Source organism: Mytilus californianus, unplaced genomic scaffold (genome assembly GCF_021869535.1).
Source record: "Mytilus californianus isolate M0D057914Y unplaced genomic scaffold, xbMytCali1.0.p SCAF_10, whole genome shotgun sequence".
Taxonomy (NCBI): domain Eukaryota; kingdom Metazoa; phylum Mollusca; class Bivalvia; order Mytilida; family Mytilidae; genus Mytilus; species Mytilus californianus.
Genome location: NW_026262582.1, coordinates 48470327 through 48484889, shown reverse-complemented (window position 1 = coordinate 48484889; position 14563 = coordinate 48470327). Strand labels below are relative to the sequence as shown.

The 14563-nt window shown below is 29.9% G+C and overlaps 1 protein-coding gene across 2 annotated transcripts in view; it reads left to right on the top strand.

Moving 5' to 3' along the window:
* LOC127718277 (prolow-density lipoprotein receptor-related protein 1-like) overlaps positions 1–9817 on the top strand; it is a 208771-nt gene extending 198954 nt beyond the window's left edge. For both annotated transcript variants that reach the window (XM_052224271.1, XM_052224272.1), the window contains 4 exons: positions 1579–1707; positions 2203–2370; positions 3111–3252; positions 4392–9817. In XM_052224271.1, the coding sequence (XP_052080231.1) occupies positions 1579–1707; positions 2203–2370; positions 3111–3252; positions 4392–4550 (598 nt within the window). In that variant the 3' untranslated portion in view covers positions 4551–9817. The remainder of the gene's footprint in view (positions 1–1578; positions 1708–2202; positions 2371–3110; positions 3253–4391) is intronic.
* The last annotated feature ends 4746 nt before the right edge of the window (positions 9818–14563 follow it).

Here is a 14563-nt window from a genome sequence, read left to right as displayed (position 1 = left end):
TTCAGTTTATAGTAAAGTTAGAGGTTTGTTTCAAGTCGGGGTTAGATTAAGGTCTAGAGTAAGGGTTTGGTACGGATAAGAATTAGTATGTTCCTCCCCTAAGATAAACAAAGGCCAAATGGTAGAAGGGTTCAGGTTTGTTGATGTAAGCTGACATAAGTATTGTAAATTCAGAAATTATTGCTAAGTTTTTATACGCCCGTTTATGGGACGTATTATGGTATACCGTTGTCCATCTGTCCGTCGTCAACATGTTGGACATTAACTCAAAAACGCTTTAACCAATTTGCATAAAACTTGCATAAAAATTGTTTATATCTATTGACGTGAGCTCCCTTTCGTTTTTTCCAAATTTTAGATTTTACGTTTTCGAGTTATGGGGTTTTTATTAAAAAAATCAAAATGCTTTCAGCAGTTCTTATGAAACTTTGGTGAATTGTTTATATCTATTGATGTAAGCTCTGTTTAGAATTTTATAAATTTTACATTTTACTTTTCTGAGTTATGGGTTTTATTCATTAAAAAAGGGGAGATTTTCCAGTTTTCGGACAATAACTCAAAAATGCTATCAGCAATTCTCATGAAACTTTGGTGACTTGTTTCTATCTATTGATGTAAGCTCCCTTTACATTTTCATAGATTTCTGATATGACATTGAGAATTAATTGAACTTTAATTGTTTATAGTCTGACAACAGATTTATTAAGTATTGTGCAACAGCACAGTGTATTGCACAACAGCAAGAAATATTTGATTGAATATAAATTCAATTCATATAACCAATTTCAAGTTCTTTGACTACATTTATTCAGAAACCTATAATATGTCAAATATTTAATACAATCCAAATTTAGACCTATATCAAGCTTGAATATTGTGTCCATTTTTGCCCCAACTGTTCAGGGTTGGACTTCTGCCGGTGTATCCAGCTGTGCTCAGCGAAGCAGTTTATTTATTAATGTGAATAATGGGACTGAGTGAGTATCAGAATAATAAGAACTGGCATTCAGAGTTTCCTGAAATCACATTTTTGTGCATTCTAAAAAATCACAATAATAAATGCAAGCAATAATTTCTGAATTTACAGTATTAGAGACATTTTGAAGAAGGGCATAAACATAGATGTAAGCAACTATTGGGTGCTCTACAGCCTTAAACAATGAGCAAAACTCAAACCACAAAGCAAGCTATAAAATACCGGGGAATTAACAAAATGTAAAACAATTCAAATGAGAAAAACAACTGCCTGATCTGTACATAACAAGAGAGGAAAAACAAATATGATATGCAATAACAAAGGACAACCAGTTAATTACAGGCTACTTACTTGAGACAGGCATTACCGTGAGTGGCTTTGTAAAGTCTGCACTGGTATTCTGTCCGCACCCCCTTTCCGCCACTGTGAATTCAGGAAAAAAAAATTTTTTTCACTTGTTAAAAATTTCTATTGGAATTCTGGTAATTTCAAAGCCTTTGTGATCAGCAACCATCCATAAGCATTTTACATTTGTCTTTTAAATCCATATTTTACAGAAATTATAATTAAGTTAAATTTACTAATATTTTTCACTTTTGCAGTTGCCCAGGCAATTACAGCGGGAAACTTTGTAATACATCTGCGTGTGGTGATTATTGTTTCAATGATGGTCAATGTACAAAGTGTACGAAAGATAGTTCCACAGGAAGATACAAATGTTCAGCTTGCAGGTAAGTCTGCTTCATTATGAGATTAGAATCATTGATATTTTATCGGGAAAATTAGTTCAAACTTAGTATGCTGACCTCTGCATGTATTATTACATTGTTATTTGGTAGAAGTGGTATTGATGTATTACCCTCATTTCCATGTATTGTCGCAAAAGAAAGACATAGAAATTTTTATATTTTGGCGTCAACATTTTTTTTCAGTCTGATTTCTGTTATTTTAAACAATGACAACTTTGTTAAACCTAAATGGAATTTCATTATCCATATAGTAGGATTGCCAATGAGACAACTATCCATTAGAAACCAAAGGAGAAGAATTGGTTGATTAATTCATATTTTTTTACTGCTATATTTTATATTTATTGGATTTTATGAGCTCCTTAGCGAACATGAACTGTAACACCCTTTATGATTATGATTTTTATTTTTATCAAGTTTAATTTGCATATGTAAATAAATTGACCTAATGTTTTATGAAGTTAATCCTCTTTTCAGTTGTACAAACGAATTTGGAGGGGAGCGATGTGAAACACATGCTTCTGCACAGAGTCAAGCACATACAAGTGATATGAAACAGATGATAACCATTGTAGTTCCTGTGGTCATTGGTGTAATCTTAATCTTGGTCATCTTATTGCTTGTCATTTTATACAGGAGGAGAAGGTAAAATAAATATTTTGTGTGAACTTGTTTTTTTTTTAATTTTTAAATGTATTCAGACAGTGTTTCACGAAGGCAGTCCTGACTCCAAGGTAGGTAGTTTTGAATATTTAGAAAAAGATATTAATTTCATCATTGAAATATAGTATGAAAAATCATCACCCCACTAAAAAGATGAAAAGCATGACTTAAAAAATTGTTTGTTGTTGCTTGTCTGATTGAATTAGGTGCATTTGAGATAACTTCAAGTGCATATGATAACATTGATATGAAGTATGCTGTTGTGTAATATAATCTTAATTCTCCCATTTTCAAGATTTGGTGACTGATTTTCCTTGTGTTAATTTAAAAAAAAAGTTGTTTTTTTCTAGGTAAGTAATCCATAATGATATAAAGGTAATAAATTACATTGTGCCTTTTCACATTGTCAATGGGATCTATTTCAAATTTGACTATAAAATCAATATACCATAACTTTTCTACTTTTGATAAGTATTATACCTGACCCAAACAATAGCCAAAGCCCTAAAACCTCACCCCAAACTTAAAACTTAAAACCTAAGCCTATACATAAACTGAACAATAAACCTAAAGAACAGAATCTCCTTTAGAAAAATAAGGATGTAATTATTTCTTTACATCAGTTCTAGCATAAAAAATATTTAATTTTGTGATAGGTATTAGAAATCTAGTACATAAATTCATAATCAAATACAAAATTAACTAAGTACATTTTTTTCCAGGGACCAGTTCAAGCATCAAAGAATGCACAATTCCAACATGGAGATTAACAATCCAATTTATATAGCCAGACAACCAGGAGATGGTGAAATAGAAGGACAGGGGTCAGAAATTGAACCATTAGATATTGAGGGCGAAGACCATGTAAGTACCTACTGTTCTTATTTAAATTGTTTTTTTTTCAAATCTTTAATTTTATAGTTTGCTTGTTAATAAGAGTTGTGTTTGTTCATAAGAGTTGTGTTTGTTCATATTGGCATGAAAGGTTATTTAGTTACACTGGGGAAAAAAATAATTCTGACAAGTTCAAAGCCCAGGACATTTACTTTATGATTAGCCAAGGTTAAATAGAAATGAGTCGAGCCCTACATTAAGAAAAAACTGAAACCTAATTTTAAAATTTTAATATTTCTTTAACCTCTCATCAAATTTCATATTTATTTTAACATACTGGTTTTGAAAGAGAGCTTGTAAATCTTTAAGAAGTGGTTTGAAGAGAAGTTAGGTCTGGCAGTTTCAATGAGCACTTTTTCCCTTAGGCAATGGCCTGTTTCTGGTTTATATACTTCAAGACTTGCATTTGAATTTTATAAAAGTTAAGTTAATTTTTCAGTAATACTAGGGGAACTTCTGTTGATCTAAGGAATATGGCCATGAATGCCTCAAATTATCCCTAAAAATCAAACTTTATTATTCCATATGTAAAAACTGTTCTTTTAACAATGTTGAAAGTTTCAAAAGGATAATATTTTACAACTTTTTAGCCAAATTGCATGTTTTTATGCATTTGCAAGGCCTATTTCCTTCTGAAAAACATTGGCCACACACTTTGACCAAAATAAAATTGTTATAAAAAGATTTATTTGGGTCAGATACACATTCTTTCAAAAAGTATTGGTGGTCCTTGCATGTGACCAATTTTGGTTGAAGCAAAAATTAATTATTATTTTCTTCATCAAAGTGTCTAATTATGACGTCGTAATGACATCACAATAGTTCTAATGTGTCAGATCTGGTTGAATTTGTTTTTGTCAGATATCTTTACATATTTTGTCATCAAACTTTTAATTTTTGTTACTGAAGTTCAATTTTACAAAATTTTATGGTAAACATGGACCTTTCATGAACCTACTCCTTTGTTGCAATCTGTGTAAACCTAACCTCCTCTGACAGTTAAACTCTGTTTCCTTTATTGCATATTATTTGCATTAAGAAAATATGTAATGATTCATTGAGATAAATAATTCAGTATAAATAATTGTATTTCTTTTTTTCTTTAACAGAATACAAACTTTGCTAATCCAATGTATGCAAGACTTTATACTACAGACAGTACACAGGTGCTTTTACCAAAAGATAGTGACAGTGAAGACACTTTAGATCAAAATGGTGATCTGAACTTTTATGGGTCAAAGGGCAATCCAAAGAAGTCAAATTTTTGATAACTGTCATAATAATTGTGTGTACAGATGTAGTTCTTTCATATCATTGCTCAGTTGTTAAATCTACAAATTGTGTTACTTCATTATTTTTACTTGACTGAGTGTGTATTAAACAGCTACACAATTTAACAATGTCATATTTTTGAAAAGGTAAAATTTGGTAGATTTTGATGATGAAGTCTAATTGTCAAGCAATTTAGTAATACTATATACACAGATATTCAATAAAAAAAGCATGTGCATGTGTATATCCATACTTGTTAAGAAAACAACTTTATAAAATATCTTACAATATGCATTTATCTATCTATTCTATGAACAGTTTTGGACAAAAAGGGGATAATAAGATTCAAACTTTTGCCTTAACATATTTTTTTCGTAAAGAGTGAAAGCAAACTTTTACCTCTCCGTGCTCAAAAGCCCTTTAATTAGATTCTAGCTGTTGCTCAAATGAAAAAGGCTGATTCAGTTACCTTTACTTTTGATTATTCTAAACACAACTGGACCAATGTTTATTTTTGGAATACAATGGTTTTTTTTTCTTCTATGATGCTATTGTAAATAGATAGAATTGCTTGAAAAAGAACATACTTTCTATTAACACCATTTTCAGTGCATGTTTGTTTGTGTGTGAAATAAATGACATTCAAATATCAAGAGCTTTATACATGATGAATTTGATTGGTTAGTTTGAATGTTGTACCTAAAATGAAATGGTATGTATTTGATGCTAATTTAGAATATTTGTTGATTGAAATTATTATGGTATTTGTTTCAAATACTAAAAAAGCACATAAACACTTCAACATGAATATTTTTGTGTTTAACAGTTTTCAGTATTTTTGAAGAAAACATTGTACAATTTCGTTTTTTGCTGCTATATATGATTTTTTTGTCAATTTAAATTCCAGTTTTACCCAATATTAAGTAAATATTTTCATATTTTCACCTAAAAAAAAAACGTTTTAAGTGCTTACATTTTGCATTTTCTTATGAGCTGTGTCAGATAGAAATCGACCTTATGCAAATGAATATCAACACATTTTGTTAACCTATTTGAGTTGAAAAAATCTTGATGCAAAGTCTGTAACTGTTTGAAAATTGAGTTGATATAAGAATACTACAAAACAGACAAACATTCATCTTTTATCTCGTATTTGAATGTTCCAAAATCAATCAAAGTTTTATACATGTACATGTATATTTGCACTTGCAAAAGGTCGATTTCTATCCGCCAAAGCTCGTGTATTGTTGGGAAGGCAGTTTTATATAACATATCATATTAATTGAAACGTCCAAGTTTGATCAGTTATCCTTTTTAAAAAGGAAATTGATTTATATACATTCATTCATTAATACATAAAAACTTATATTAATATTCATATCTTTGACATGTAATGTTTGAAGATAAGCTGCATTGTAAACTCAGAGTTTCCAGAGTTTTTAACAATTCACGATCCACAGGGTTTTACATCAGACATTGTTTTTTTTTTATGTATGAGAGTGGTAAGTGTATAATTGTGAGTATAACTGCTGACCAACAAGATCTGGTGCTTAATTTTGACCTCTAACCTTCAAAGGCAAGGTCATTTCATTGTAATTATAGCTATTTTTGAGGATTTGTGAATAATGAAATGAATTGTTATAATTGATGTATTTCCGTTTATATTTTATTTATACATGTTGTGCTTTCATTTTACATAAATATAATTTTTCATTTTGGTACTGTTATATGAATTGTATTTTTTATACTTAGTTTTTAGAAAATTCTAGTGTATTTATATGTTTTATGTGTATTTTTTATACTGAGCTTTGAGAAAATCTAGTATAAAATCAAAATCAATTATTGTACATACAGATACGAATAATTTCCACCTATCTTTATTGAACATGTTGAAAGGGTTTTTACGTAGCAAGGTTTATTGCAGTAATCACTACGCTTTATAAGTATTGTATATCTGCTTGATGTCACACTATCTTATCTATTAAATGCAGAACTAAAGCCTATCACTGGTACATCAACTACTCTTTATAAGTACTGTTTTACTGGTCTGTATCTCATATTATCTATTTTAAACGGGACTAAAGCCCACTACAGGTACATAAACGTTTTAAAAATATTTGTTGATTGATGATTACCAAGTTCTCTAATTCAAATTGGAACAGATGGCACAAGTTGAAACAGTCATAACTTTTTAAGTAAGTTCCATTAAGCAATTTATTGTGTTGATTCTGGAATGTTTAACAGCATCATTGGTTTTGCTGTTAAAACTTCTCTGATAAGATAAGTTTGTCTTTATGATTGAAGGTGCAATCTTCATCTTTGATCACAAGTTTAACCATTTATGTTGAATGTTATACAATTATCTTGTCTATATGGATCTGTCTGTTTCTTTTATGAATCTTTAAAGGAATACATTTTTTTTGGCTTTTGATGCCTGTTCAAGTGAAGCTTTTAGTAGTTTATAGGTTGATCTGGTGAAGTATAATCTGTTATAGAGAGAAAACTCTAAAACGTTTCATTTGTTATACTATAAATATTATTTATGATAAGAAATTTATGTGTTGTGATATAAAGGTTGTGCTTTGTTTTAACATTCCAGTAATTTTAGTTGTATTATGTGATATTGTTGTATATCATTGTACAAAGTTATGTTGTGGTTATTGTGTTTATTAAAAAAAACATCCCTCCGTAATCATATGTTATTAATAATTCGCTATAGTTAATTTTTTTTCTGCAAACACTTTCATCTTTTCCAAACTGTTTTAATCAACCCAAGTTTCAAACATTTGCTATATTTAAGTTTTTTTTGGCAAACACTTTCATCTTATTTTACAAACTGTTTTAGTCAACCCAAGTTTCAAGCATTTGCTATAGTTATTTTTTTTCTGCAAACACTTTCATCTTTTACAAACTGTTTTACTAAACCCAAGTTTCAAATTTGAATTATTTTTAAATACCTATGTGAGTTTTGGTATTCAGTTGAATATGTTAGGTGTAAGATGATTAAGCTTTACCTCCTTATTTTCTATTGCTTGTCCACAACAAACTGTGATGAATAATTATGAAATGCCAAATCTTAAAAATCAAAAGCATTATATTTTATACAAGTTATATGAAAATTGTTGTTTGTAATTTTCTTTGTATAAAAATGGGTTCATGAAGCCAAATATTTTCAAGTTTATTTAGTGTTTAGATTAAAATATTATTTTTTGGGCACTAGAAGAACAGATTAGTATATAAAATGGCCAAGAAAGCCATCATTTTAGTTTATTCTTATGAAAAATATTATTCGAATTTATAAGGGAAAATGTCAAAAACTATTTAGTATGAGAGATAAAATTGTTTTTTGTTTCATAAACACATTTTTCATGCAAGAACATCTTTAAGTTCTTTAAAGTATTGTTACCAAAGAAAATTGATCTTCCATAGAGTAGAAGGTGTGATACGGCCGTATTTGTCCTGCTGTTCAAATTATAAGTACTATTATAGTTTACAGTAAAACTATTTTCACATTAAATTTATATAAGAAAGATGTTATTTTGATAGATTAAGGTACACTTGATTTTACTAACAGGATATTTTTACAGAGATGATATACCTTTTCCAAATTATTTTTGATATAATTCAAGTATCTTTAGTTTTGTTACTCTCATATCATTCAAAAATTGAAAGTTTGTATAAAGACTTATTTCGAAGAAATATAAAAAAAAAAAACATATGAAATGGCTGTTACATTGTCATTGTCATTTTAAAACAAAAGTAATCATAAATTATCTAGGATTATTAAAAGATTTCAGATTAGGCAAAAATAGCAATATCATATCTTCTTCTGTGTATAAATATTTATGAATCAGGAATTTTCATACAATTTGAACATATGTCTGTAGTTAGAATATAATAGAAAGCTAAACTATCATTGTTGACAGTTTTAAATGATTAAAGTTCATTAATTAGCTTTTGATATTTATATGTTTTAAACTTCTCCTTAGGCACAACTTGCAAGTATTAAACAGTTTGTAGTAAATTAGAAAAACCTTTAATTTTCCTCCCTGTTTGAAGACAGGTTTGACATAATAAGCACATTTACTACAAAATATTGAATAGATAGTATAAGTGTTCTAGTAACATATGTTTTTCCAGTTAATTTTTCAGGTAATTGTATACCTAAAAATTGACAAATTCAGATAATTGATGCTGCAAATATAAACTGTAACGGTCAATGCAATAATAAATGGATCTGCCAAAAATTGCTGGAAAATACCAATTTGTTTATTCCTTTTTATTAAGACTTAAGTAAAGACCAAACCATATTTATTTTGTCATGTTTTTTTTTTACACACACACATTGAGGTAATATATTACATAAGTGTTAACCTAGTTTACCTTTCAAGTCCATTGTAATTTTTTTCAGTTCCACTTCAAGTTTAAAAAAACTTAAGTGATGCATCATTTCTGTAATTTTTATAGAGTTTTACACACATTAAAGTAGAACATACAAGTTTTATTCTAATATAAAGGTACAACTAAACTTATTCAAGAATAAAAAAGAATTGTTCAGGTGGTCATTTTTTTAAAAATTTTAGCAAGTGCTATTTATTGATTGGTCAGTTATTGAAGACAACATATTTGAGTTGATGCAGTTTGCTTCAAGTGATCTTACAACTAAAGTTGATGTTAAGTATACTGAATTGTTCATGACTTACAATCAACTTTAGTCATACATTTTTTGTGAAACTGATCAATGTTTCCTAGGCCTTAGCAAAAGCAAGCTAATCTACTTTGATCAAGTGGAGAATAAAAGTTGAATTATATTTTTGATTTCAAATATTTGGTTTTATACTTTAATACATGATGAAGGATAATTCAGGAGAATATTAGATGTGCATTTTAAGCAGTGTCGTACATTTATATTGTGGCATTTGAGTAAATTCAAGTTTGACTCTTTCTATTGAGCTCTAAAGTACCCGATTACACGAATGTATGACAAGTGGAACAAAATTAAAAAAAATATCAAGAAAAATATCCAAGTAATGTTTGGTTATTTTGGTTCAATTTTATAGTACAGCCTAGTTGGACAAAACTCATAAATATATGTTACAAATGGTAGTGATATGTCTTATCAAGGAACTTGAGATTCCTGATAGGGTAGGAGTTCTTCCAAATTTATAAAATATCAGCACATCATTTTCCATTCCGTCTCACAACATATTGTATATTTATCATAGCTACTAAGAGACAAAAATAAAGTGATTATATATAGTAATGTGTTTGAAGTTTGTTTTTAGGTTATTATTTAACAATATAAAAACACAGATAGTTACCTGATAATAATGTCCTCCTGTATGATGATTTGAAAAGTTTGAGAATATTATTCATTTGAAGCTACAGGAATAGGAAACTTAGAAAAGTGTTAAATTTAAGATCATCTAAGAATTCTTTGATGTATGAATATAAGTCATATTTTGACATAAACTGCATTATTACAATTAAAAATGTCAAAAGTAATTGTTAAAACAACAAACTAGACGTGACAATCAATATTGTCTTGGACAATAATTAGAGGTGAGAGTAGTTTACTGTTTATTTCATCAATGTATCAGAATATGCTCAAACAAAAACTGAAAAAACATGCATGAACTCAAAAAGAATAGGAAACCTGGTCCATCGGCAGGGTAGACATCTATTGCTAGTTAATTTACAGATAACACGACTTTTCTGATCTCTGAAAAAAAAGACCTCAAAATTATATCATTAGTGAGTTGCAACAGACATATAGTATCACCAGCCCAAGAATCAGCACGTCTGCCTTGACATGAACTATTAATGATGTATGTTGTTATTCAAAACACCCAAGGTTTTTCTACCACCATGCATAGATGACCATCTTTGATGAAACTAGAACGGTGCCACTGTTTTTATTTTTACAAAATTCCGATTGTAATTGATGCATTTTCATATAAATTGAAATGGTGTGTGAAAACTTATATGGTTTACACCACTGAGACGACACTTCCACACAATAAACCTACTGCATTTAGACCATAATACAAAATTAAAATCACACAAGGGCTTCAAGAGTTTGAAATAAATTAAACATCGCCTAACAAGGATCTGCAACTATTGCATCAAATTCCCTAAAGGACAAATACGAATACAAAACTAAAGACAACGACTGTCAGATGCATGACTTGCAACAGGAACACCGAACTTGTTTCGGGGAAAAAAACTTCATCTTTTTAATATATCAAGTGTCCTCGCTGTCAATCAAAATCAGTGAAATGATTTACGTTAAAATTAAATTTAATGCCTGTTTACTTCAATGAGGATTGCTGACAGCCAAATGACAAGTGGCTCACCCCATGACAAATACATAGTCATATGAAAGACCCTGCAATCGAAACTAGTCAAAAATGCATTTAACCATTTAGTATACTGACAGCAAAGCACACATATTCGTTAAACAAAAGAAACATACCTGTTAAAGTCTGTTAGCAATGACTGATTGCAAGCTCAAGTTATTGCCTAGTTAATATGAAATAACGATGTCCTTATTACTCTTTAATCTAAAATATTCGGTTGGAAACATGATCAGATAGGTTACATTTTCTTATTGTGTTATTGTTTATAAACTTTGTAATGTCTTATGATTAGATGAAAAGTAAAATAAAAAAAAACAGAACTGCAAAGAAAATTCAAATCGGAAAGTCCCTTATCTAATGGCAAAATTAAAAGCTCAAACATATTAAACGAGTTGAAAACAATTGTAATATTCCTGACTTGGTACAGGCATTTCCTTATGTAGCAAGTGGTGGATTAAACCTGGTTTTATAGCTAGCTAAACCTTTCACTTGTGTGACAGTCGCATACAATTCCATTACATTAACAATGTGTGAACAAAACAAACAGACATAATAGGTAAAATGTCAAAAATAGGGATACACTAGTTAACATTATGTTATAATCCTAATCACTAGAAAACAAACAAATATGTCAAAAAAGAAAAACAAAATGGCAAATTGACAAAGCACATAAGCAAAAATGAAAGACAAGAATACAAAAAATGACCATTGCATAATAACACAACGGCGGAATGAATAAGTACTGAGCCACGTCATAAGGATATTACCTCTTACATCAAATTCGAGGTATAAGTCTAAAAATTAGACGAAGGAAGCCGTATCTGTCGTTTTTTTAATATCTTGTTCTGGAGGCTATATTAATGGAACCCAATCAGAAAAGTTTGGATTGTTAATGGAAAGAACATCATCAATACACAGTTTATCTGAATGTGAAATTAAATGATCTGGCTTCTTTGATCTTCTTGTGTTTTGACAAGTGCCTGAAGGAACTCCGACTCATATGAAAATAGGCACTGGCTACGGTTACATTGAAATGTAACAATAATAAAAATGTTATTGTTACATTGGAGACTAATTGCCGGAATGCAGGATCGGTTATGTAATCGATTAATTACCAATTTAACAATAATATTTGTTTCTACGGTTACTTTGTGTTATTGTAACGTTAATGCACTTCAATGGATGCTGGGACTAGTAATATGTATTAAAGTAAAACTTCAAAACTTTTCTTTGAATTTTACAATATTGCGTACAATTTTTAAAATTTGTATTTACAAACTAAAGCAGTTTCTACAAATTCAGTATGTTATTTTGGGAGCATGATTCAGTCCGACGCTTTTTTGGTGAAACCACTCTAGGCAGCCATCACATACGAGTGATTTAGCAATGTGCACGTCGGTTTTGCAGACTGTACAATTCCACTGCAATATCCCTTTTTGAAGTTATAGAAACATTCAATGTCTGCCATGTCTTCAGGTGAAAAATATTTTTTTACTCTTGCGATGTTTATATTTTCGTCAAATATTTTTGTTGGAAACATGTGAGGTTGTTTCATGTTGTCTTTTAATATAATTTCATTGCCGTCCATTACTGATTTTATATTCACCTCCGATTTTTAGTTCATTGCTAGCAAACTTTGCTTTTGACGTATCATTTTTTCTAGAACTGCGTTAAACTTTGTATAACTGTATAAAATTTGAGTCTTGATATTATTTTAGTTTCGATTCAAACGCATCCCAAGTTTTAAATTTTTCACCAAAACAAATTTTGTAATAGGAATTACCTCATCCATTGTTCAAAGTATAATGACAGTAATAAGGGTAGGTGTGTAGTTAAATACATAGAAGTGAACACTTTTCTTCTTAACATCGAACCGTTCTACAATATTGTTCGTCTTTGGCACTGCTTAACTGTAGTAGTTTCTTGGAGAACATTAAAACAATTAATCTTTAAATTATTTAAACACTATTTGTTGAATAATAATAATAATAATAATAATAATAATAATAATAATAATGATAATAATAATAATTATTATTATTATAAGTAGTATTATTATCAAGTACATATCGAAGAATTAAGTGACAAATTAAAGTTATAGAAGATTAAAACTTTAATAAATCTAACGTAACAATAACACAACGTAACCGTAGACACGAATATTATTGTTACATTCGTAATTAATCAGTTCCTTACCCAACCTTGCATTCCGGCAATTAGTCTCCAATGTAACAATAATCTTTTTTATTATTGTTACATTTCAATGTAACCGTAGCCAGTGCCATGAAAATAAGAAGAGGTCGACAAGGAGAGGCACACAGTTCGTTCCCATAGGATTGCCGACAATTTGTTGAAAAAGTCTAGCTCCAAATTCAACAAACATGTCAATAAGAAACTCCAGCATACTGATCACTTGTTCCTTTGTGTAGCATGTTTTACTTTTTTTTATCACTATTAACAAAATATGTCATGTGGTATCCCAAAGTAATAAATTTATAACGTATGCTACCATGTTTATATTGAAAAGCATTGTTGGTTATTTTTTTTAGACGATTTTTCAATTTCACATGGGGAATGGTGGTATACAGGGTTGAACATTCAAAAGTTTTGATAGAATTAATTTCAGAGAAGGATCGAGATTTGAAATTATCCAGAAGTTCTTTAGAGTGTTTTAGAATCCACATATGGTTAATACCACTAAGCGAGTGAACAGTTTCATAGTATTTCTGAAGACCCTTTTTCACTGCGAACATAATTTTTGTCAATCTAATGGATAATTCCTTTGTAGAACATGCAATGTACCGTTGTTAGTACTGAATTGTGTGAAGCTTAGGTATACAATACACACAAGATAAGTCCTCAGATATAATATTCAATATGATGTTCATTGAAGCCATGAAGGACTTATGATTCGCCAAAATCTCATCCTTGTCAAATGATATGTTTTTGTATCTGGGGTGACCTGAGTGCTCATTTATTCCTAATTCTAATAGTACGATTTACATACAAAGACAATACTATTGGAAGCTTTGTCCACAGGAACAACAACATATTTATCGTGAAGAGACACAGCTTCTTTGTCTCTGAAAACGGACTTTGGTCGATCATTCACACAGTTTTTCAACTTATGAATTCGACATTATTAGGTCTGCCTTTCTGCCTTTGCATGGTGCATACTCACCGATAATGAATAATAGCTGCAGTTTTGTTGTTGATCAGAGCACTAACTAGCATGTGAGCCCATGAGGGTATAGTTATCCCCAGTAGGCACTCCTTTGCCACTGACAATATTTATCACCTTCATATTCTATTGAGAAACTGAGGTAACAGCTCCCTCAGCCAAGTTGACTAGTTAAATCGTTTGCTTATTCTGTTCATGTCTGTTTTGGTCATATAGCTCTCCAAGAATTTATATATCTCCGTGATTCAAATTATTGGTTTGAAGCGTTCTTGTTTAATTAAATGCAGGAAGGCGCGTCAAACGCACCATATCTATCAAATGTTATATTTGATTTCCTAGGACTTAGTGAATACTTGTATATATAGACTAATAGAACAAAACCACGACATTGCGGGTCCGTGACTGAATGAAAGTGCCTATGCCTTATTTTAGCCTGGATTTTTAGTATTTGTATTGTCATTTGATAAAT